The sequence below is a fragment of the Poeciliopsis prolifica genome, unplaced genomic scaffold (assembly GCF_027474105.1).
Source record: "Poeciliopsis prolifica strain line A6 unplaced genomic scaffold, Auburn_PproV2 SCAFFOLD053, whole genome shotgun sequence".
NCBI lineage: Eukaryota > Metazoa > Chordata > Actinopteri > Cyprinodontiformes > Poeciliidae > Poeciliopsis > Poeciliopsis prolifica.
Window position 1 is genome coordinate 1,602,242 of NW_026562428.1, and position 23,383 is coordinate 1,625,624.

General features: G+C 42.3%; 3 protein-coding genes across 4 annotated transcripts; all 3 read left to right on the plus strand.

Moving 5' to 3' along the window:
- The first annotated feature begins 87 nt into the window (after window positions 1–87).
- Window positions 88–9,238, plus strand: LOC129378622 (uncharacterized). Of its 2 annotated transcripts, XM_055058976.1 has the most exons (14): window positions 88–1,099; window positions 1,179–1,444; window positions 1,539–1,619; window positions 2,278–2,358; window positions 3,974–4,020; window positions 4,250–4,926; window positions 5,074–5,166; window positions 5,605–5,660; window positions 5,792–6,006; window positions 6,138–6,412; window positions 6,508–6,630; window positions 6,850–6,991; window positions 7,322–7,368; window positions 8,644–9,238. In XM_055058976.1, the coding sequence occupies exons 2-14, from the start codon at window positions 1,383–1,385 to the stop codon at window positions 8,884–8,886; spliced, it is 2,142 nt and encodes a 713-aa protein (XP_054914951.1). In that variant the 5' UTR covers window positions 88–1,099; window positions 1,179–1,382; the 3' UTR covers window positions 8,887–9,238. The 2 variants fall into 2 exon arrangements, with proteins under 2 accessions (XP_054914951.1, XP_054914952.1); XM_055058977.1 differs by lacking the exons at window positions 88–1,099; window positions 1,179–1,444; window positions 1,539–1,619; window positions 2,278–2,358 and adding an exon at window positions 2,839–2,856.
- Window positions 9,239–9,313: 75 nt separating this feature from the next.
- Window positions 9,314–18,020, plus strand: LOC129378621 (NACHT, LRR and PYD domains-containing protein 3-like). The gene is made up of 11 exons (XM_055058975.1): window positions 9,314–10,630; window positions 11,041–11,149; window positions 11,229–11,348; window positions 11,511–11,621; window positions 12,439–12,517; window positions 13,112–13,334; window positions 13,471–15,244; window positions 15,331–15,504; window positions 15,941–16,114; window positions 16,604–16,650; window positions 16,789–18,020. The coding sequence occupies exons 2-11, from the start codon at window positions 11,082–11,084 to the stop codon at window positions 17,337–17,339; spliced, it is 3,321 nt and encodes a 1,106-aa protein (XP_054914950.1). The 5' UTR covers window positions 9,314–10,630; window positions 11,041–11,081; the 3' UTR covers window positions 17,340–18,020.
- A 624-nt stretch (window positions 18,021–18,644) lies between these two features.
- On the plus strand, window positions 18,645–22,311 carry acadl (acyl-CoA dehydrogenase long chain). Its single transcript, XM_055059038.1, has 11 exons — window positions 18,645–18,845; window positions 19,277–19,456; window positions 19,526–19,663; window positions 19,745–19,909; window positions 19,993–20,059; window positions 20,121–20,285; window positions 20,361–20,462; window positions 20,536–20,649; window positions 21,196–21,323; window positions 21,395–21,481; window positions 21,555–22,311. Exons 1-11 carry the CDS (start codon window positions 18,754–18,756, stop codon window positions 21,646–21,648), a joined length of 1,332 nt encoding a protein of 443 aa, XP_054915013.1. The 5' UTR covers window positions 18,645–18,753; the 3' UTR covers window positions 21,649–22,311.
- The last annotated feature ends 1,072 nt before the right edge of the window (window positions 22,312–23,383 follow it).

A 23,383-nucleotide genomic window follows, 5' to 3' on the forward strand; every position in this document is an offset into this window, starting at 1 on the left:
TAGAGGTTTCTCTATACCACTGCATATCAGTTGATTTCAAGTCAAATCTCACATATAATTTTACTTAATCTTGTGAAATATCACAAATTAGGACCGCTATGTGATTTAACCCTATATTATAAATAAGAAATGTCAAAAATTCAGTAGCATCCCAAGGTTTACTGGCTCCTTCTATAAACGAGGTTCAAAATTAGGCCAGTCTCATTCTGTTGATCTAAATGTGGAAAATTAAAGCATGTAAGGGTTTAGGCAGCATATACACTCCAAAGAGCCATTTTTGAGCTCTGTTCAGTTCAATAAAACTTGTTTAGAACCACAAATAGTACATACCTCGTAATTTTTGATGAATATTTACAGTTCGAAATTTATCTTTGCAAGAACCACCTTTTTATTTTTAGGTTTTGGGAGGAAACCTAAAAATAAAAAGCTTTAAAAAAAAGTTTGAAAAATTAGTCTCCAGTCTAATGCTCAGAAAATGGATGAAAAACATCACTGGTACTCTCTGTCTCACTCTTTTGGGGGAAATTAATAAAACAAAAACAAACAAAAAACCCAGCTAAACCCTACATTAGTTTCACGACATCAATATTTTTCAAATTTTGATCATTTCACATCTTTATGATTCTCATCCAAAGATTAATCATGTCATGCTCCAATGATGATGATGTCGTGACTCTTAGTTGCCTTAGAATGTTATTGAAAAGTTAATTTAATTCATCAACAGGTGAAACATATTGTATAGCTCAAACAAAGACGGATGTTTTAAAACCATTATTTCTCTTTATTAAGGTGATCTTCTGCTGACAGACAATAAAAACACAAAATCTATTCTAACATGGGTCACTGTATTCTTCTTAGTCTCTGATTGACTAATTGCTCTAATCAAAGACTGAAACTACAGACCACAAAACAACCCAAGAGCCTCACACATCCTCCAAAGTCATGAGGAAAAAAAGCTGTGGTTTAGAAAAGAAGTCTATTACGTCATCAGTTTCATTTACTTCCTCATTTGACTCTCTTTTCCTAACCCTTTCGTTTCCTTTTGTTATCGTCTGCTGGTGTTTAAAGCTCAGCTTGTGGCCATTGGCTCCAAATTAAGGTAATGCAATCAGATCATAATGTTCTGAATAACTGCAGATGCATACTTCCTGTCGAGAGTAAAGCGAGTTGTTGTTCAGAGGGAGGAAGCGGAGAGGAGCCGCGACTCTTCCCGCCGCCTCTCCTCCTCAGGGCGGCCTGAGAAGGAGCGGAGACCCGCTGGAGATCGCCTCGCCTTCACATTTGCTGCAGAACGCCGATCGGCCTCAAGGGACGGGTGTTCTTTCCTGATCGTCCCAACACATGCAACTGGAGATCTGATGAGTTGATGGGAGTTCAGCGCCATGGATCACGGCAAGGAGGAAGAACAAGAGAGGAAGAGTTTGTTGTTCAAGAGTCCAAAAAAGTGAGCTCACCTTCTCCAAGATCCCAAGAATTTCAGCATAGTAATGGACTGTCTGCTTCAAGGTTTCTTTGTGTGTCATCAAATATCTTCACAGATATGCAAGCAACGTGGAAACAAAGTTACTAGATGTTGCGATAGATTGGCCAGAGACACGCATCATGACTGATAAAGAAAGGTGAGCTGTTTCTACATGTTGTAGCGTAAAATTTAACCCTATATTATAAATAAGAAATGTTAAAAATTCAGTAGCATTCCAAGGTTATATTGGCTCCTTTTATATACACTCCAAAGAGCCATTTTTGAGCTCTGTTAAAATCAATAAAACTTGTTTAGAGCCACAAATAATACATAACTCGTAATTTTTGACAAATATTTATAGTTCAAAATTTATCTTCGCGAGAACCACATTTTTTATTTTTAGGTTTTGGAAGACAGGAGAAGCTTTAAAAAAAGTTTGGATTGGAAAAGTGTGGACAAAATGTTTTAAAAGCACAAAGTCTCCAATCTAATGCTCAGAAAATGGATCTAAAACATCACTGGTACTCTCTGTCTCACTCTTTTGTGGAAATGAAATTCAAAAAAACAAAAAACGGCTAAACCCTGCATTAGTTTCACTCCATCAATATTGATCAAATTTTGATCATTTCACATCTTTATGATTCTCAACCAAAGATTAATCATGTCATGCTCCAATGATGATGATGTCGTGACTCTTAGTTGCCTTAGAATATTATAAAAAAGTTCATTTAATTCATCAACAGATCACAAGAATTTCAGCATAGTAATGGACTCTTTGCTTCAAGGTTTCTTTGTGTTATCAAATGTCTTCACAGATATGGAAGCAAAGTGAAAACAAAGTTACGAGATGTTGAGAGAGATTGGTCAGAGACACGCATCTTCACTCATAGAGAAAGGTGAGCTGTTTCTAAATGTTGTGGCGTAAAATGTAACTGAGTCACTTTAAAAAAAAAAAAAAAATATATATATATATATATATATATATATATATATATATATATATATATATATATATATATATATATATATATATATATATATATATAAAATACATCACTTCAATGGCCTTACTGGAAAAGAAATGCCCATTACATTTAATGTAGGTTGTTACCCATAGTACCCAGCAGGGGGCGCTGTAGTTTGGTTCACGTTGAGTTAGCGCCTTTCACGTTGAGTTAGCGCCTTTATTTCAAGAGAAAAATAAGAGAAAGTGTTGCTAGGCTCCTTTTAGTCAGCACTTTGGGCTGAAATATCCCACGGACAACAGAAAGAGGAGGATATTCTTCGTCTTTATGACACAGGACTGTAGCGCTCATTTTTCGGAACCGGCTAACGGCTAAAGGCAGCTGGACTTTACCGCCATAAACTTTGCAGCCCTTGGACAGCGGAGCGAGGTACGTGTTTGCGAAGTTAGCGTTACCACGCAATGTACTCATGTTTCGCGTCGAACTAAGGCACTTAAGCGAATGTATTTTCTTTTCTTGTGGTTTTCACCGTGTATTTGGAACCAATAAACTTGGTTTCAAAACAAAGGAAATTTCGTCGAAGCTCTCCGTGTTTCGCAATGAAGTTAGTTTCAGGTTGGTTATTGGGTATTCGCGGCCATTGACGGCTAATGACGGCCAAGTTCACTTAGGGACCGTCAACAAATTTCCGAACCAGACACTCCTGTCAAACAAACGCTAATTGTCTTGTGGTCATCTGACAAAAAAAAAGTGTCGATTCGTGCTGTTACATGAGACACACTGTCCTCTGTTAACATGTTCATATTCATATTCAGTATTTTAAACAATGTTAGTATTCAATATAATTGATTTTGAGTCAGTAGGTCCAACATTGTTATATGACCTAGAAGCTAAAATACAAAAACTTTTGACAAAAAAATTAAACAAAACAAAACAAAAAAAAGCTTAAAAAAATTAAAATATGACTAAAAATGAAATAATATGACCTAAATATGGTGTCACAGGATTAGCACATGAAAGGCTAGTTATTTAGAGATAAATAATCCAAGATCTGACTGTGTAAACTGGAGTACCACAGGGGTGAATCATTGGACCAAAATTTATTTTCGAGATCACATCAATGATGCCGATTACATAGATCCACATTGGCAAAGTATTCTCTATGCAGATGACACCACTTTTTTTTCTATTCTGCTAAAAATTTGACACATTTGTTGGATGTAGTTAAAAAGGATTTGAGTATCATAAAAACATGGTTGAATGTAAACAAATTATCAGTGAATGTTGATATTCAGCAATAGACTCCTAATGTGTTGATTGATGATGATGATGGGGTTGTGATTAAACTATCTGATTTGTAATGACCCAGACGAAGGCCGAGACACATTGGTCTACAAATGAAGTTGTAGCAGATTTTTTTAATCCTTCACTGGAATCGCTGCAGCGCTGCAAGACGCAACGAGAGATCTGATGAAAATTAAAAAGAGAAATCATACGTTGCTCGTTTTAGCTTCACTTGATGATCTGACCTTCCTCCTCCTTGCAGGGCGGAACCTGCTGGAGTCCAGAAGTTGAGAGAGAAACTGAGGAAGTGTAAGTCTTTAAAACAGCTCACACTCGACCATTACACATTCAGGAGTCATAATCTAATCAATATCTTCCACACTTACTGGGACCCCGACTAAGGCTGGACGACTAGTGCTCCACAAAATGCAGATTAGATTGTTGGCCCCTGCTGGCCAGGAGGAGTAAATACTGCAACCTGCTGGACTTTTTGAGCATCTTTCTGAATGGAGCTGAATTGTTGTTTTTTTTCCTTCAGATTCCTGCAGTCTCACCTTTGACTCAAACACGGTTCACAGAAACCTGAAGCTGTCTGATGACGGCAGGAAGGTGACCCGTGTGAGCAAGGCTCAGTCATACCCGGATCACCCAGACAGGTTTGACGGCCTCTTGCCTCAACTGCTGTGCCGTGATGGTCTGACTGGTCGCTGCTACTGGGAGGTGGAGTGGAGCGGAGTGGTTTACATTTCAGTGAGCTACAGAGGGATCAGCAGGAGAGGATACAAAGACTGTGTCTTTGGCTGGAATGACCAGTCCTGGAGTCTGAAATGCAGCGATCTTGATGATGGCTACTCTGTCTGGCACAATAACAAAGGAAAACTCGCCGCCTCCTCTCACATTGACCCCTTCACCTCCAAATCTGACTCCGCCTCTAACAAAGTAATGTATATGGACTTTCCACCAGGACCGTGGTTGACGTGGCATAGTCGCCCCTCTGACTCCGCCTCTTCTGAATCCGCCTCCTCTGACTCCGCCTCCTCTTGCTCATGCAGCAGAGTAGCAGTGTATGTCGACTGTCCAGCTGGCATCCTGTCCTTCTACAGAGTCTCCTCTGGCTCCCTGGTCCACCTCCACACTTTTGAAACCACATTCTCTGAACCCATCTATCCTGGGTTTGGGTTCTGGTTTCCTGGATCCTCAGTGTCTTTCTGTCAAGTTGAGTACACCATTTCATTTCCTCCTGTTGGAAAACACATTATAGTGACAAAACACGTTTACATCATTTCTTATGTTGCACTTTTAAACTGTTTATTTTTACATGTCAATATTCAATTGCTAAACTCTACAATTTGATTGTCTCAGGATTTAAAGCCCAAACTTTTGGATGTGCAGAGAGAATCTCCATGCACATCGTCCCAACCTGATTGGTTTGACGATGACTCAAAGTTGGTCGAGGTGAGTTCTGCCATTTAAAAGCATCTGGAAAAAAACAAACAACTATCAGTCTGAGATGGGAATAACTCCACGTTTTAATGAATTCAAATCGATTTCAGTGGCACCAATGGATTGGAAATTTCAAAGTACTAAAGGGGCGTTAAAATGATTTAAAGGTTTATAAACCATTGTGCTCACACTGCTTCTTCAGTTCAAAGATGTGAAAGAGAGGATAAACATCTAATGGTAAATGTCCTGCACTTATATGTTGCTTTATCCAGTCCAGAGGACTCCAAAGCTTCTCACTTAATTCAGTTGGTCACAGTGAAGAGCTTCCCTCTGACCACCACCAGTCAAACACACACAGAAACACACACAGGAGAAACATTTGGCTCACATTTTGTGTTTCATAACTTTGTATTTCAAAAGAAAATTGTTGATGTCGTTTGTAAATTTCAGGCGCCTTCAAGCTTCAGACCCGAAGTGGAAACTCACAATTTGCAGGTTTCATACAGGTAATTATTTTCACTGAAAATAATTCAGAATATATTTGATATTAACATATAATTCAGTGTTTGTAGGTGATTATTGGGTCAAGCCCAGCTGGTTCACTGTTGTGTTCATGGAGTCACTTTGTGCGTCACAGGTTCCAGTGTCCAGGTCCGGGTGTGTTCCAGTGCGCTTTGACCGCCCTGGTGTTTGTTGTGACCCAGCCGGCCAAACTATGTTACAGAATCATCCAATGGGACGAGAGCATCCTTCATCCAGCTGGGAAGACCCCTGCTGGGCCCCTGTACAACATCAGCTGTTCTCCTGTAGCAGTGTGTGGGCTCCACCTCCCACACTGTCAAACTGCAGACAGTAAGTTACTGGAAAGTGAAAAGGAAAGCATAAAGAACTCGTCTGATTCAGAGTTCTATTGATTTGACATTGTAAGCGTGTGAAGCTGCTGCTGGAAGCAGAAATCAGTGTGTTGGTGTGTTTGTCCTCAGCGTTGGCCAGTGAAGGCCTGCTGTCAGTGGTTCACGTTTCCTCCGATTATGGACTGAACTTCCTGAAGCCGCTGAAGATCACCGACACCCACGTTGTCGTGAGGGTCTCTGAACTTTCAGCGTTCGGTCTGGTCTGGGACTTCATAAAGAGGTTCATGGAGAGAAAGGATCCGGTACCGAGCCAAGTCCTGCTGTACCTCGGACCTCTGAACTCAAGGGCTCAGAACCAGAAGCTCTACGTGTTTCTGCTGCCCAGGAACATCCCAACGTACGAGGTATTGATAACAATAACAATAAGCTATGTTAGCGATAATTCTTCAGATGATTACTCCTATGGTTTTTTTGTTTTCTGGAAACTTTTTCTTTCCAGGTCACCAAAGACCAGAAGGACTGTAAGTTTGTCCGCTCCACTTCCAACTGCAAACTCATCAAAGACCAGAGATACGTCCTCACATGTCCAAGAGCTTCACAGCATTATAAAATACAACCTCAGGTGAAACTTGGTAGCTTCACTCACCTATATAGACTTGTTCTTTCATTAAAAGCTTAATTTTATTTGTTGTATTTTTGTTAGGGACAAACTAAAGTATGTCAAATAAAAAATTCTAAGATCTTATAATGAAAATGTCGGCTTCATTCTAATCTGATGGAGGTGAAGCAACGCGTTCTGGTAGAAACACGACCAAACTTTCTGACTCTCTTCTGGTTTTAGAGAGCCGAGTTCGACCTAAACTTTGGAACTCAATACCACCCAACATTTGAGATCCGTCTTCCCATCAACACTGAGGAAGTGGTGATAACGATCAAAGATGAAGTAGACACGGTGGTCTGGGAGTACGACGCCGATCTGACAGGTAAAGTCTTCTGTATAAATCTATGTTATTTATCTTTATAATTTTAATTAATTTGGATATCTGGTTATTTAGTTTTTACCACTAGATGGCAGCATGCAGTTCGCTAACATCACTCCAGGGCGTTTAACTAAATGTTACAGAAAATAAAAACTAGTTCACTTCAAAAATCCTTTATTAATCCCAAAGAAAAATCATTTTGGTTTAAATTTAGAGTCGTGGTCGGCAAACACACGCTGAACTCTCAGCAAAAGAAATAAGAGCTATCTGTATTTCATGATCTCTATGACTTTGAGTTTAGACTAATATTTCTGTCCTGCTTTTTCTGTCTAGATCATTCACAAGATGACGTCCCATCAAGTGTCACAGTAAAGTCAGAGGTCAGGTTCTTCTTGTTCTTTTCGGGTCATAATTATTTCAGATTTACGAACAAGAAGAGAAGGATAAAACCAAGATTTCATAAGTAAACAACAGGGCAATTTTTCAGAGGCTAAAGGTGAAAGCGGACCAAAACAAACCAGGGAGAATCTGAAGACAGATGTTGTTATTGATGCAAAATATGTAAATATAGGATTTTAGTAATCATCCTTTCATTTAAGTCAGTGCTTCTCAAATAGTGGGGCGGGCCCCCTTTGGGGGGCGCGGTGCGATACCTGGGGGGGCGCGTGTGATCCTGGGGAACAGGCTTTTTTTTTGGCCGTACTAGTATAAAGTGTAATTGCGCACAGTAGGCGGCAGTGGCGCTCTCATTGTTACTTCTGTCACGTTTGCGACAGTGCAACATTTTACGACTTACAAGACAACAGGTTTGCCTTGGTTAGCAGTGTTACGTCAACAAAAAGCTCCGACTGCGTTCTGTCTATGGCCTCCGTTATTCAACAACCCCCAACATGAAAAAGTTTTTAACAGGGATGAAAAGAAAAGCGGAGAGAGACAAAGATAATGAGACAACAGAAAGTCAACCGAAAGCTAAGAAGAGGAAATACGACGAATCTTATTTAGCGCTTGGCTTCACTGTGACTACAGTTGGAGAAGAGGAAAGACCGGTGTGTTTGCTGTGTCTAAAAATGCTCGCAGCGGACAGCATGAAGCCAAATAAATTAGCGCGTCACTTAAATACGTTACATCCCAATCACGCCGATAAGCCGCCAGAGTTTTTTCAGCGAAAACGTGCTGAATATTGCCAACAGTCATCCCGCTTTGTGAAGGCTACTTCAGTAAACCATCGAGCGCTGCTAGCATCATATAAGGTGGCGTACCAAATTGCGCAGTGCAAAAAGCCCCACCATAGCAGAGGAGCTGATATTGCCTGCAACAGTAGACATGGATTTATTTATTTTTAATTTCAGGCATTGATGCACTTAAAATCTTTTCTGTTGCAGACTTAAAACACGATTTAATAAAGTTATTCTTTGTAAGTTTGACCATATGTCTTTCTTTTTTTCTTTAATGTTAATGAAAAAATGTTATGCAGAGATGGATAGTCACGGTGGGGAGTGGGGGGCGCGAATAGTTTTCTTCTTGCTAGGGGGGGCGTAACGGAAAATAATTGAGAAGCACTGATTTAAGTGGTCCAAATAACAGACGTAGGACAAATCATCCAACAGACCTCTCTGTTACTGTTGGTGGAAATTCCCTGTTTTAATCCCAAACAGAGTCCAAACCTCCATGTTGACCTGCTGAACATCCTGGATGAGCTGACTGAGGAAGAGTTCAGCAGGTTTAAGTGGTTCCTGAGGAATGAACCGCAGAGCAGTCGCTTCAGAGTGAGAGATTCTGCAGCGAGACAGGAAGTGGTGGACCAGCTGCTGCATCAATGCAGCCAGGAAGAAGTTCTTCAAGCTGTGAAGAGGACATTCAGGAAAATGGGCAGGAACGATCTGATGGAGCAACTATAAAAACTCGAGTTACTTTTTTACCGTACAGTCATGCTCATGTTATGTTTGTTTCAGCCATTTTGATGGCTGAAAGAGGTGTTTACATTTTAAATTAAATTTTGAGATTAATCTTAGAAGTTTTCTAGAAAAAACTAGAAAATATTCAACACTTGAAAGAAAGAAATCTCCATGTTTTTTTGCTGGAAATTTTCTGAGGTTAATCTCAAGATTTCTGCAAATTTTTGACTTTTGGAACTCTGGGATTTCCAGATTTTATCTTGAACCAATGGCAAAGATTCATCTTCTAGCCTAGGAAATGATTTCACACAAATTTAATTTTATATCAATAAATGATTTATTTTGGTGTACTTTGTCATGAAGTAGAAAATCTTTTTTTTGAGTTCTCAGAATCAGTTTTGATTGCACTTTCAGCTAATTCTTAAACACCAGCAGCACCTTTTGTTTCCCAGTTAAAGTTGAAAACAGCTGCCCCCTTGTGGTCATAAGATGAAGTAAATACAGTGTAAAGTAAAAAGAAAAAACAACTGTCACTATAATCACAATCACATATAAAACCATGCATATTTTAAGATTTATATTTTAATTACTTGAAAATCAGATCCAAAATAGGTATGTTTGTTTAGTTTTTACCACTAGATTGAGTGTCTTCTACTCAAACTCAAAGAAGAATAAGGAATACAGAAAGACGAGAGGTCTCACTCTCCTCTTTTTTGTGGACTCTTAAAGACATTAAATGTTCGTGAACTTTTCATAACGAGCTGCAAGTACGTGTGTCGACGCAAGTAAAACATGAAATAAAATAATAGTCTCCACCACATTTATTGCATTCACCGACGGATCTGCATTTATCCGTCGGAAAATGCAGATCACTCGCATTTACCGAGTGATCTGTCTTCACGTGAGCGAGACGATCTCTGCTCCTCCGCGTTCGTGTCGCTCGAAGATGTTTCTGAGTCAGGTTCTCCACAGTCGGGGGTTTCTGGATTTAGAAACGTTTCTGGACGGGGAGGACAGCTGTTATCCGCAGCTGCTGCCAGGTGAAACTCGTCACTTCCTTTCTCATTCACTGCCAGACAAACCTGGAGCTAATTACCTATTGAGAAGGGGGGAAATCACTTTTACGCTAAAATATCTCGTGCGTTGTGCCGCAGTCACACTTTACGTCACGCTGTGACAAAAGTGAGTCGGGTCGTGAACAGGTCGCAATAACCTTCGACACTTCGTTCATAGTTAGCTGTGACGTCGCTAGATATTGGCGCCTTAAAACTTGTATCTTTAACAACGTAAATACAAAATTCTGTATTTTATTCAACGGTTTAACACAGTGAGGTGGAAAGAAAATATGCTGAATTGTTCTGCTTCGAAATGAAACTTCTTGATGCTTAAGCAAAAGTTGTAGTGCCCCGTTTTAAAATGCAACTTAAAAACAAAATCTCATCAATTCCCAAGAAGCAGAAAATTGAACTTTTATCCATAACATAATAGGAGGCCACTTCCTCCTTTTCAGTTTCTCCTTTGTATCCTCCATCTCAGTATTGCCGCAATCTGTACTTTCTGTTGCCATGACAACAGGTATGGAGTACCAGTCCTGCAATAAGGAATTATTCCCACTTGTGATGAAATCTACCTTGACAGAGTGAGTAACCAAACCTCTTTATTTCTTTTTTTTCAGCACAGGTTCACTTTCAGTTTCCATCTTCTGTCGAAGCAGAACGATTTCATCAGCTGAGCCTCGATCTGAGGGGTAATGTACATAGTTTGTGATGCTTTTCTGCTGTTTTAACCAGTTTTCAGTCATAGACGTTTAGCTACGACACAGAGAGGACGAGGTTTATGGGTCATTTAAGCTATTTTAGCTGTTAGCTTAGTCAGACAACTCATGCTCCTCACACTTGAGTGGAAACAGCTTAAAGGTGTATTTCTGTAAAAATCACCCTAACCCTGTATCACAGCAGGAATTAACAAGTGATGTCTACCAACGTACTTTTCTGGCATATTTTGACATCACTGTCCTAAAGGCTATTTTTCTTGTATTTGAGTAATTCACACAATGGCCACCAAGTCATCAGTCTGATGCTTTAACCACTTCATGGAAATGTTGTTGCATCATTATGCGTCTGCAGCCTCGTGTCTACGCTGTTGTTTTTTCCTCAGATGAAGGCAGAAGGTGTGTGAACTAGTGTGAACTGAGCAGCATGGATCAGTGTGAGAACAGAGCTCCTCCCTCTAGAACCAATCTGAGTGGAGAACATGAAAACCAAAGGTGAGATCACTGTCTCTACCTGTTCAGGACTTTCCTCCGTCTCAAAGCGGCCACATCACTCAACCATCTTCGTGTACAGGAAAGTACAAGAAACGCTGTCTGAATCAGAAGCTGAACCCAGCTGTGTGTCCCTCCAAAGTGATGCTTCCAAGGACCTGGGAATCACTTTCAGATCTGATCCCTCATCAGCTGGAAAGAGGTAACCTGCATCCAAATGCTCTAATAACGTTGAACGTGAACGAGACAGCGTACGATATTTTTGTTTCAACTTAAACCTCGGATGTGAGATCACCATCTCTACCTGTCCAGGACTTTTCTCCACCTTAAAGCAGTCAGATCACTCCACCATCTTCATGTACAGGAAACTACTGGAAGAAGCAGATCCTGGTCCTGTGGCTAAATCCAGCTGTGTGTCCCTCCAAAGTGATGCTTCCAAGGACCTTGAAATCACTTTCAGATCATCTGCAAAGAGGTAACCTGCATCTGAATGCATCGCTAGTTTGCCTTCAAGCAATTACAGTTTCAATGGAGCCATGATGGTGTGTAGGGCAGGGATTCCTGTCAATATAGCAACCAGTGGGAGCTGTGAGGGTTATAATCACCGGAAGTCGTGTCATATTAGTGGGACATTCTTTAGGAAAAACTACTGATAAATGAATCTGGAGCAAAGTCTTGCAGATTCTGTTGAGGGGTTTTACCAGGGGTCTTAAAGAGTTAGCAGAGACTGTTGATAAATCTGGAACTTCTGCATCTCCTCCACCAAATTACTGCACAGTCGATGGCACATGGTGTGTATCGCTGTAATCACACCAGTCCTGCTCAGTCTGCTTAATCAAACCGTCATTTGTTTCTCTAGGAAGTTTGGTTCATTTTCTATCTAAAGTGGACCACAAAAAGCAAACTCTCGTCTTCTCAGACCTCGGGTTTGTTTGAAGTGAACTTTGGTGTGGTTTGAATGCATGTGAAGTGGAGTACAACCAAAACAAACACGCTAACTTACGGCTTTTGGCCAAAAATAAGTGAAATCTTACAACTGCTAAAATCTGATGCTACTTTGTTTCCATTTGGTGAAGGACGCTCAGTGTCTTCTTTTGAGGTTGTCATATCTTTTCCATGGCCCTTAAAGAACCCAATATTTTTTCTAACCCACTATGCAGCCCAAACATACTGGACAATTAAAAGCGCCATCACAAAACACAAAAAGATTCATTGTTCGTTCAACACAAATTCCCTTTTTTTAACAGTCTGTGGTAGATGAAGTGTCACTGAACTGTTACTGCCCTCCACAGTGTGGAACAGCAGAGCTCAGAGGTTCCCAGTGATCCGTCTGCCCAGGAGCATGAGACACAGTTGGACTTGATATTTATGGTCAGTACATGAACAACTACTACTTTTCCATTGGTTTTGTCCACAGTCTTCTACATCCACCACTTTGTAGACCAGATGACTGTCGATCTGTCCAACCTGGACATGACGTTTGACTCCATGATTTCCAATTAGCATTTTCTCAACCTACATAAAAGGAACCAGACACATCGTTTATTGTTCTTCAGCCAAGGCTTTCGCGAAAGAAGCCACAGTGAGCAGCTTCTACAAGCTGCTCACCTGTGTGTTTTGACAACCTTCTCTTGGAGCTTGTCTTTTATTAGGGAAAGAAGGGAGTGGATAACAAAAAAACAAGTTATTGTCTTTGCACTTAGTTGCACACAGTTCTTCTCATTGGAGATGGAACACTGTGAGTCGAGACAATTTTGTACCAGAGATGTTTCGTAAGGGTGAGTCACAAATCCCAACATAGTATCAGTTTACACACACACAGACACACACACACACACACACACAGCAGAAGGCTAAGACTGTTAAATGCAAAACAACTAATGATCCACGCATATGTAAAAGTGATAATGACTCTTGATCATTCCAACGATTTCAGTCTGATAGATCCCTATTATTTTGTTCCAGCTGCTGGAGAACAACATTGTCACTTTTGTGAAGAATGAGCTGAAGAAGATGCACAAGGTCCTGAGTCACCATAAACCGCCATCGTTGCAGACAGAAAATGAGGATGTAATGGAAGATCCATTCGAAAAGGAGTTGAGAAACAGCAAAGAGGCATTTGAGAAGATCACACTGAACTTCCTGAGAAGGATGAAGCAGGAGGAGCTGGCTGACCGTCTCCAGAGCAGTAAGAGGATTGCTTTGCAAATTTCACCTGACCAGTAAACTTTGTGAACTCTGATGTCTCAATGACAGAAAATTTGTTATTAGAAATCTTTAGGACAGTTGAACTTATAGGATGGGCTGTGTGTTGTGTACTTTAGGAACACCTGCAGGAGCTGGTTCTAAACTTAAGTCTCGCCTGAAGAAGAAGTTCCAGTGTGTGTTTGAGGGGATTGCTAAAGCAGGAAGTCCAACCCTTCTGAACCAGATCTACACAGAGCTCTACATCACAGAGGGAGGGACTGGAGAGGTCAATGATGAACATGAGGTCAGACAGATTGAAACAGCATCCAGGACACAACACAGACCAGAAACAACAATCAGACAAGAAGACATCTTTAAAGTCCCACCTGGAAGAGATGAACCAGTCAGAACAGTGATGACCAAGGGAGTGGCTGGCATCGGGAAAACAGTCTTAACACAGAAGTTCACTCTGGACTGGGCTGAAGGCAAAGCCCACCAGAACATCCAGTTCATATTTCCATTCACCTTCAGAGAGCTGAACGTGCTGAGAGAGAAAAAGTTCAGCTTGGTGGAACTGATTCATCATTTCTTTACTGAAACCAAAGAAATCTGCAGCTTTGAACACTTCCAGGTTCTGTTCATCTTTGATGGCTTGGATGAGAGTAGACTTCCACTGGACTTCCACAACGAAGACATCCTGACCGATGCTACAGAGTCCAGCTCAGTGGATGTTCTGCTGACAAACCTCATCAGGGGGAATCTGCTTCCCTCTGCTCTCCTCTGGATAACCACACGACCTGCAGCAGCCAATCAGATCCCTGCTCAGTGTGTTGACATGGTGACTGAGATTAGAGGGTTCACTGACCCACAGAAGGAGGAGTACTTCAGGAAGAGATTCAGTGATGAGGAGCAGGCCAACAGGATTTTCTCCCACATGAAGACATCACGAAGCCTCCACATCATGTGCCACATCCCAGTCTTCTGCTGGATCACTGCTACGGTTCTGGAGGATGTGATGGAGACCAGAGAGAGAGGAGAGCTGCCCAGCACCCTGACTGAGATGTACATCCACTTCCTGGTGGTTCAGACCAAAGTGAAGAAGGTCAAGTATGATGGAGGAGCTGGATCAGATCCGCACTGGAGTCCAGAGAGCAAGAAGATGATTGAGTCTCTGGGAAAACTGGCTTTTGATCAGCTGCAGAAAGGAAACCTGATCTTCTATGAATCAGACCTGAGAGAGTGTGGCATCGATATCAGAGCAGCCTCAGTGTACTCAGGAGTGTTCACACAGATCTTTAGAGAGGAGAGAGGTCTGTACCAGGACAAGATGTTCTGCTTCATCCATCTGAGTGTTCAGGAGTTTCTGGCTGCTCTTCATGTCCATCTGACCTTCATCAACTCTGGAGTCAACATGATGCAAATAGATCAACCAACCTCAGAAACAAAGGAACAAAAATCATTCCATGAGAATGCAGTTGACAAAGCCTTAGGTAGTACAAATGGACACCTGGATTTGTTCCTTCGCTTCTTTTTGGGTCTTTCACTGCAAAGTAACCAGAGTCTCCTGCTTGACCTGTTTACTCAGACAAAAAGCAGCGCAGAAACCAGACGTAAAACAGTTCAGTATGTTAAGGAGAAGATCAATGAGAATGTGTCTGCAGAGAAAAGCATCAATCTGTTTCACTGTCTGAATGAATTGAACGATCGTTCTCTTGTGGAGGAGATCCAACAGTCTCTGAGTTCAGGAAGTCTATCCACGGATGAACTGTCTCCAGCTCAGTGGTCAGCTCTGGCTTTCATCCTTCTATCGTCAGGACAAGATCTGGATGAGTTCGACTTGAAGAAGTACTCTGCATCCGAAGAGGCTTTCCTAAGGCTGCTGCCAGTCATCAAAATCTCAAGCAAAGCTTTGTAAATCATCAAACTTCCCTTCAAACACATTTGTTGTTTTTTACATTAAAAAGAAACATTTACCAGCCTGGTTTTTGTCACTGCAGACTGAGTGTCTGCAACCTCTCGGTAAGAAGCTGTGAAGCGTTGTCTACAGTCCTCCGCACTGCGTTCTCCTGCCTGAGAGAGTTGGACCTGAGCAACAACAACCTGCAGGATGCAGGAGTAAAACTTGTAGCTGCTGGACTGAAGACTCCGACCTGCAAACTCCAAATTTTGAGGTACATTTTCAAATTTCAAAATTTCAAATGTGGTGTTGTAATTTGATGCCTTGAAATTGGGGCTCAAAGGAGTCTCTCTTTAAGACAGTCCTGCTCTTTCTGAACCACATTGTTCCTCTATTCACCCTTTAGCAACATTTTTACCAGCGTTGCACTGAGAAGTAGCTCCTACCACGAGATCGGCTGATGCAGATTTCCAACAGGTGTTTGCTAATTGCTTCTGGCTAGTCTGAAGGGATAATTTCACTTTAGTTTTCCTATGAGCTACATAGAGAGCGAAACACAAATATATGGAATGTATACAAGCTTGAGTCCCACCTGGAAGCCAAATTATTTCTAATATTTCTATTGACTGGAAATTTATGAGGGTCACTCATTACAGGTAGAATACAAAGAGAAATACTTAATCATGGTTATCATATGGTATACTCTGAAGGTTATCTGGCTGCCTGGTCACAGAGGAAGGCTGTTTGGCTCTGGGTGAAGCTCTGACCTTTAACCCCTCCCACTTGAGAGAGCTGGACCTGAGCTACAATCATCCAGGAAACACGGGAGTTGAGGTTCTCTCTGCTCACCTAGAGGATCCTGGTTGCACGCTAGAAAATCTCAGGTACAGAAAGTGTTTTTTATTTTATTTTATTTTATTTCTTTATCTGTCGAAAACTGTTTGCAGCAAAATAAGTACCAACAACCGCATCCAAGTCCTTGGAATCTTGGTTTTGTTCTTTTTTTTTAAAGTCATATCGTGATCTACGTTTAAGTATGGAACCATATTTCTTCTCCAGTAGCGTTTGAAAGATTTCCTAAAAGAAAGGCTGGATGAAGGTAGAGAAGAAGCAAAGTACAAAGAGGGAACATCTGGTAGTTTGTGTATCCCAGAGTGTCCAAGTGTTTTATTACCTGTTAGTTTGAACTGTTTTTACCTGCTACGTTCAGCTGAATTTATTCAGTTTTGACTGAAAGCAAATTTTCAGGCAATTTGTTTTTTTGTAGAATCTCAAGCCTTGATTGGCCTTTCTTCTTTTCTTTTTTTTAATCATAGTTTTATAATAAAACAACTAAAAATTTGATGTCTTAGACCCTACTTCTATTTATTCAGGGTGGAGCCCGCTGGAGTCCAGTGGTTGACCCCGGGTCTGAGGAAGTGTAAGTCCTTTTTTTTTCCTATCTAATTCACGATTACAAACCTGCCCAGATTTAGAAATCAGGAAAAAAAAAAAACACAAAAAAATGAATGAGTGAAAAATCCTGAACAGCGTCTGGATTGTTTGCCGTCTCCATCAGACTCCTGTCAGCTCTCCATCGACACAAACACAGTGAGCAGAAAGATGAGAATCTCTGGTGATGGACGGAAAGTGACGCATGTGGCGGAAGACGAGCTGTACCCCGACCACCCAGACAGATTTGACGTTCCGCCTCAGTTTTTGTGTCGCGGTGGCCTGTCTGGTCGTGGCTACTGGGAGGTGGAGTGGGGAGGCCAGGCTCTTGTAGCGGTCAGCTACAAAAAGATTCAAAGGAAAGGAAAGACTCACGACTGTCTGTTTGCCTGGAATGACCATTCCTGGAGTCTGAGGTGTTCTGAGAATGGTGTATTTTCTGTCCTTCACAATAAAGCTGAAACAACAGTTTCAGCATCATCGTCCTCTGTCTCTAACAGAATAGCTGTGTATGTGGACTGTCCTGCTGGTACTCTGTCCTTCTACAAAGTCTCCCATAGCTCCCTGGTCCACCTCCACACCTTCAGCACCGCATTCACTGAACCTCTCTATCCTGGTTTTGGCTTTGGGTTGTTGTACACTTCAGGTTCCTGGATTTCCCTTTGTCCGACAGAATAGACTGCTGACCAGCAGGCTCAACTAACGTACTCATTCAGTGGTTGCCTAGCAATAACCTGTTGAATAACTTGCGCAACAGCAGTTTCATGTTTCACCACCGGTCCTCATAACGGCTTTAAACTGGAGAGAAAGCTGTGGATAAAACTGGAAATATCAGGCCACCAGTTTTGCAGAATTTCAAACAAAAAAACGTATCAATAGTCTTTGTCGACGGATATAAAGTGTTCACATTGTGATGTTTTTTTAGCCAACTCATTCAGAGCTACTGCAGTTGGTAGCACTGCTGGTTCTCTGCATTCAAATCCCCAAAGGGAAGCAAAAAACACAGATTTTTCTTTTTGAATCAATATTTTGGTTCCTTGTCTACAACAAAATATGAAGTTTTTTTGATATCTTGCTGTTACATGTTCTTGATTTTTTTTCTTTACACCCTGTTGTTGAAGTTTTTGGCCTATTCTGGATGACAGAAAATTCCCATGATATTTTCTGTTTTCAGACCATTTGTTCTGGTATAAACCAATAGATAAACCAGCTAACTTGAACTAGGACAGTTATGATAAACCATAGAAGTCAGTTTGTGAAAACTGATTTGAATTAATTTCTCATCTTTTCTTGCTAGCAAAAACAAGAACACAAAATAACAATCTGATGTGTCATGCTTAAATCCAAAATTCAACTGAATTAAAAAAATATTTTAATAGTACTGTTTCCTCTGTCTTGGTCAAAAAAATCTATAAATTGAAGTATATTTTAAATATACTGTACTTTTCTGAAAAAAACATTTTTGTTTGTTATCAAATGGTTATATTTATTAAAATTGTATTAAAAATACAAAATCAATTTTAAAAAAATACTTGTAATACTCTTGAAAAATCTATTTTGGTGCACTTTTCAAAAGTATATTTTAAATTCAATTTAAATTTATTACTAAATTCGTGCTTTGGATAAACCTTCTGTAAAAATATTTAAAATGTACTAAACTATTTATTTTTCGTTGACACTTTAAATAATGTTGCATATAACATAAATCTAGATCATTTATTTTAATGTTTTTCAGTCATGTAGATGTAGATAAGAATAGTGACGTGTATTTGGTTTTTACCACTAGATGGCAGCATGCAGTAAGAACCCGCCTGTTTCTTTTCCTAAAAGAAGAGTCAGAAGGAGTGCAGAAGAACCAGAGGTCTCACTCTGCTGCTTTTATGTGGACAAACGTGAGATTACGTGAAATGTTCGTTTACTTAATTAAATTTCATAGTGAACTGCAAATATGTGTGCTAGTTTAAGTAAAACAGTAATTAAAAAAAAATAAAATCTCTGCGGCATTCATTGCATAAAGCGAGCGAGTGATCAGTCTTCACAAGAGATAGACGATCTCTGCGCGTCTCCGTGTTTGTGTTCGTGTGGGTCGAAGATGTTTCTGAGGAAGATTCTCCAGTCGGGCGTTTTTGGACTTAGAAATGTCTCTGGACGGGGAGGACAGGTGTTGTCCGCAGCTGCTGTCAGGTGAACCCACGTCACTTCCTCTCTCACTCGCTACCAAAAACAAAGTGTCTGCTCTGGGGAGAAAAATCACAGTCTTTCACGCGAAATTATGACTTGTGTTTTACTGCAGTCACACTTTACGCCACTGTGACTGCAGTAAATTGTGAAATGTTCTATTTAATTCAGAGTTGGGCCGTAAATAGCGCCCAATAACCTTTGACACACTTCGCTCAGAGTTCGCTGTGACGTCAGTGGACGTCAACAGTGCCTTAAAACTTTATTTCTAACAATACAAATGCAAAATTCATTTGGTGGAAGAGAAAATTTTGAGATTTTTTTTTCTGCTTTAAAGTGAAACTTTTTGACCTTTAAGCAAAAGCACAGGTAGTGGCGGCATCATGCTGTGGGGAAACTTTCTCTTTCGGTGCGCTCTGGTCTGTGTGTCTGAACAGGAAGCAGCACTCTCAGGCCGAGCAGCAGGGGTCAGCTGTGTCCTCCGTCCGACCGGAGACGTCCACCGCCAAAACCCTGATGGACATCGGCACCCGGCGCATCTTCAGCGAGGACCACGACATCTTCCGGCAAAGCGTCCGCCGCTTCTTCCAAGAGGAAGTGGTGCCGCACCACAAGGAGTAGGTGGCTGCAGGAGCCAAGCGTCAGGAGAGGTTTTCCTCCCTTTGACTCCCTGTTTGCGCTCCCAGGTGGGAAAAGGCAGGCGAGGTGAGCAGGGAGCTGTGGTTGAAGGCCGGAGAGCAAGGCCTGCTGGGAGTGATGATCCCGGAGGAGCACGGCGGCATCGGAGGGGACACGTTTTCTGCCGCTATCACCTGGGAGGAGCAGTGAGTCCACACTTCCTGCTCTGAGTGTATTGCAATTGGAGTTTTGAAAATGCTGCCATTTTTCTGACCATCTTTCTTCAGAATGTACTGTAACTGTACCGGGCCTGGTTTCGCTCTGCACTCGGACATCGTCATGCCGTACATTGTGAACTACGGCAGCAAGGAACAGATCGAGCACTTCATTCCCTCCATGACTGCTGGCAAACACATCGGCGCCATCGCCATGACGGAGCCGGGTGCAGGCAGGTGAGGACGCAGTCCCACTTCCTTTTTTATGTCACAGATTGACCAGTGAGACAAGGCGTTAACCCGTTGGTTTCCCGCGGCAGCGACCTCCAGGGAGTACGGACGTACGCCAAGAAGGACGGCAGTGACTGGATCCTCAACGGGAACAAGGTAAAGCTGATGGTGTTCCTCTGGACGCCGCCATCGGCTTCATTCGCGTTCTTCCTCTCAGGTGTTTATCACCAACGGCTGGATGGCAGACGTGGTGGTCGTCGTCACAGTTACCAACCGTGAGGCAAAAACGGCGGCCCACGGCATCAGTCTGTTCCTGGTGGAGAACGGCATGAAGGGTTTCCAGAAGGGCCGGAAGCTGGAGAAGATCGGCCTGAAGGCGCAGGTAGCGCAACTTGTACTTCATGTTTGAGAACATCTCAACGTCAGGATGCTGAATTGGTCTGAATCTATTTAAAAGGACACAGCAGAACTGTTCTTTGAGGACGTTCGTCTCCCAGCCAGTGCTCTGCTGGGAGAACTCAACAAGGGTTTCTACTACCTGATGAATGAACTGCCACAGGTCTGAACATAGACACACACACACACACACGTCCTCCTGAACCCTGACCCTCAGTGATAGCTTTTGCTGCCAGGAGCGTCTGTTGATTGCTGACATGGCCATATCCAGCTGTGAGTTTATGTTCGAGGAGACCAGGAACTACGTTCTGCAGAGGAAGGCCTTTGGGAAGACTGTTACTCACCTCCAGGTCTGTTTAATTCCCCTCACACACTTGAGCAGGGGGCGGGGCTTAGCAACCAAAGAGAATACCAATATTTTGGGGGCTTGTCCGGGATTTTTTTCTGCTTTTGCAAGGCAAATTTTGAGCAGGACCAGACTGCTCAACTATAAGAGTTTGTGTTGGCCCTCCAGTTAAACCCTCAACCAGTCTTTTGTGGACATGTAAGATAATTATTGGCTGCCCCGGTGAAGATTCCTAAAATTCTTTGAATAGTCTTTATTGCATAATTCTAATATATTCAGACACAAAGCCATACTGCCTAGCAAAATTCCCTGGAACCTTGAAGAAAAAGTAGGCCCACAGCATCACAGATCTTCCACCATACTTAACAGTGAGAATGAGGTGATTCATCTAAAGCACATAGCTCCACTTCAAGTGGATTAAACTGTATCCTTACAGAAGAGGCCTTCAGTTTGGCTTGCCATGCAAATGTTATCCACCTTCTTCCAAAGATGCTTTATTTGCTTCAAATTCTTTAGTTCTTACTAAAAACTAGTCCTCTGACATGTTCAGACCGTGCAGCACAAGCTGGCAGAGCTGAAGTCAGAGATCTGCGTAGGTCGTGTTTTCATGGACAACTGCCTGCAGCTCCTATCAGAGCGTCGCCTGGACCCCACCACCGCCTCCATGGCCAAGTTCTGGTGAGAAACTTGTGCTAGCAGATGGTTCGCTGCTGGCTAGCAGCCACTGACCGCCAGCCTGTCACCTGTAGGGCGTCGGAGCTCCAGAACAAGGTGGCCACCCATTGCCTGCAGCTCCACGGAGGCTGGGGCTACATGTGGGAGTACCCCATCGCAAAGTAGGTGGAGTAGCTTGGGAGTGGTGGGGGCCTGAGTGATATCTGCTTCAGCCTGACTCTGTGTGCGTTTCAGGGCGTTTGTGGACTCCAGGGTTCAACCCATCTATGGAGGAACCAATGAGATCATGAAGGAGCTGATCGCACGTGGCATCATGAACCAGAAGTGAGACTGAAGGAACGTTTGATGCTCCCTCTGCACCAAGAAAATTAGGGATATAGTTGAAAAAATGGTACTGTAGTTGGACTATATCACATCTGACTGACGTAAATAATTTTGAATAAAAGTCTGATTATTTTAGGTAAATATGCTAAAAGGTGAGACTTCTGTTAACTGATCTGTTATTTGCCTTGTGTCTCAGGTTTGTGCCAATCTGAAATAAAAATGTCTGCATCTCGATTATATGTTCCAACTTGTTAGCAGGTTTGTTTTTTGCAAATTAAAAAACTTGGGTTGAAATTGCTTTTTGAAGTTGTAGTTTCTGCTCTCCGCCAGTTGGTGGCGGCAGTCCAGCGCGCTGACTGTCAGCAGAGAGAGAAATGGCTTTTCATTTGATTCCATCGTGCACGGATAAAGAAAACTGTTGCCTCTCCGGTGAATAATAATAAAAATAACTTTATGCCTCATAAATCACTAAATCAACTCAGTTTAAAATTCTCCTGGAGTGGAGTATTTTTTGTATACCTGCACGGTTTTTATGTTGAATTAAAAAAAAAATAATGTTTTTTCTTTGTGTGAATGTATTCACTGTTATTGCCTGACACTTTGCTAATGGTGCACAGAGATTTCACCATTGTGGGACAAAAATAAAGGATATTTTTGTGATTCAAAACACATGTTTTGTCATTTCTTTGTTGCAGGTTTTCTGAATTTGCATTTTGACTCATCCTGCTGCTGAATGTGCGGCAGGAGCTGCAGACTGAGAACATCCCCGCCACGCCTCACCTGCAGGACACTGTAGCTCCTCTGTTCTCCTCCCCTCCCCTTCTCCCTCCATCCCTTCCTCCTTCCTCTTCTCTCCATCTCTCCTCAGCAACAGCCACGCCCAGCGTCCGGCTCTGCAGAGCGGGGGCTCCTTTCTGAAGTCGGAAGCGGCCACGTTTCAGAGCCCAGTCTCCATGCATTGGTGCATGCATCTGATGCACGTCTGCCAAGTGATGCTGCAGCGACTTTGAATCGGGATTCCCTCTCCCTGCGCGCCTATTGGAGGCTTTACGGTAGCGGAATTTGCAGGAGGGCTGGCCCCGCGGGCTCATTGTGACTGCAGCTCCACACGCACACGCACGGATTTTAGCGTCAGAGCCGCTCAGCAGCTTAACACTGCAGGTAAGGCATGAACCGCGTTGTTTCTGGTTTGTTTCTGATGTCGGGAGTTTGGCGCCTGGCGGTCCGGGCGACGGGAAAGTTTGTGCGTGGAGGGAGGGAAGGGACGCCAGCCGCGTTTGCATCCATGTGCATATATCATCAGCTGCGATTTGTTGCCTCGCGACTGCCAGACCTGTTGTCTGAGCCGCAAACGCTTCGAGCCGGTTGTGACTCTGCGCCGCCGCCTCTTTGGTTCCGGTCCACTGTAAAGTGCTGGAAGCCGGTGTTGGGTCTCCCGGCGACACGCGACGTCCGCTGCAGCAAATCAGTCCCGCTTTCTGCTAGGAGGAGAAGGACGATTTATCAGGGATGGACGGAAATGTGTCCATCTTTGATCTTGAGGAGGATTTGTGGGCTTTGACGTTTTTTGCTGCAGAATGAAGGCTTTTCATATCACCATGGTGATGCAGTATGGTGGTGGTGGTATCATGCTGTGTTTTCAGCTGGTTCTACATTGAGTTTGGTGCTGAATGCACTTCTTTTTTTTTTATTTTATTTTTTTTTACTTTTATACATATTAAAAAGTTTGAAAACCATTT

What these genes read in the sequence shown, in the direction of transcription:
- LOC129378622 (XM_055058976.1), top strand. Translation starts at nt 1,383, where the DNA reads ATGGATCACGGCAAGGAGGAAGAACAAGAGAGGAAGAGTTTGTTGTTC. An exon ending in AATTTGCAGGTTTCATACAG is followed by an intron (nt 5,661 to 5,791) that starts GTAATTATTTTC and finishes TGTGCGTCACAG; the next exon opens with GTTCCAGTGTCCAGGTCCGG. An exon ending in GTACGACGCCGATCTGACAG is followed by an intron (nt 6,992 to 7,321) that starts GTAAAGTCTTCT and finishes TTTTCTGTCTAG; the next exon opens with ATCATTCACAAGATGACGTC.
- LOC129378621 (XM_055058975.1), top strand. Translation starts at nt 11,082, where the DNA reads ATGGATCAGTGTGAGAACAGAGCTCCTCCCTCTAGAACCAATCTGAGT. An exon ending in GGAGAACATGAAAACCAAAG is followed by an intron (nt 11,150 to 11,228) that starts GTGAGATCACTG and finishes CTTCGTGTACAG; the next exon opens with GAAAGTACAAGAAACGCTGT. An exon ending in TTCAGATCATCTGCAAAGAG is followed by an intron (nt 11,622 to 12,438) that starts GTAACCTGCATC and finishes TGCCCTCCACAG; the next exon opens with TGTGGAACAGCAGAGCTCAG.
- acadl (XM_055059038.1), top strand. Translation starts at nt 18,754, where the DNA reads ATGTTTCTGAGGAAGATTCTCCAGTCGGGCGTTTTTGGACTTAGAAAT. An exon ending in GCTATCACCTGGGAGGAGCA is followed by an intron (nt 19,664 to 19,744) that starts GTGAGTCCACAC and finishes ATCTTTCTTCAG; the next exon opens with AATGTACTGTAACTGTACCG. An exon ending in TGATGAATGAACTGCCACAG is followed by an intron (nt 20,463 to 20,535) that starts GTCTGAACATAG and finishes TTTTGCTGCCAG; the next exon opens with GAGCGTCTGTTGATTGCTGA.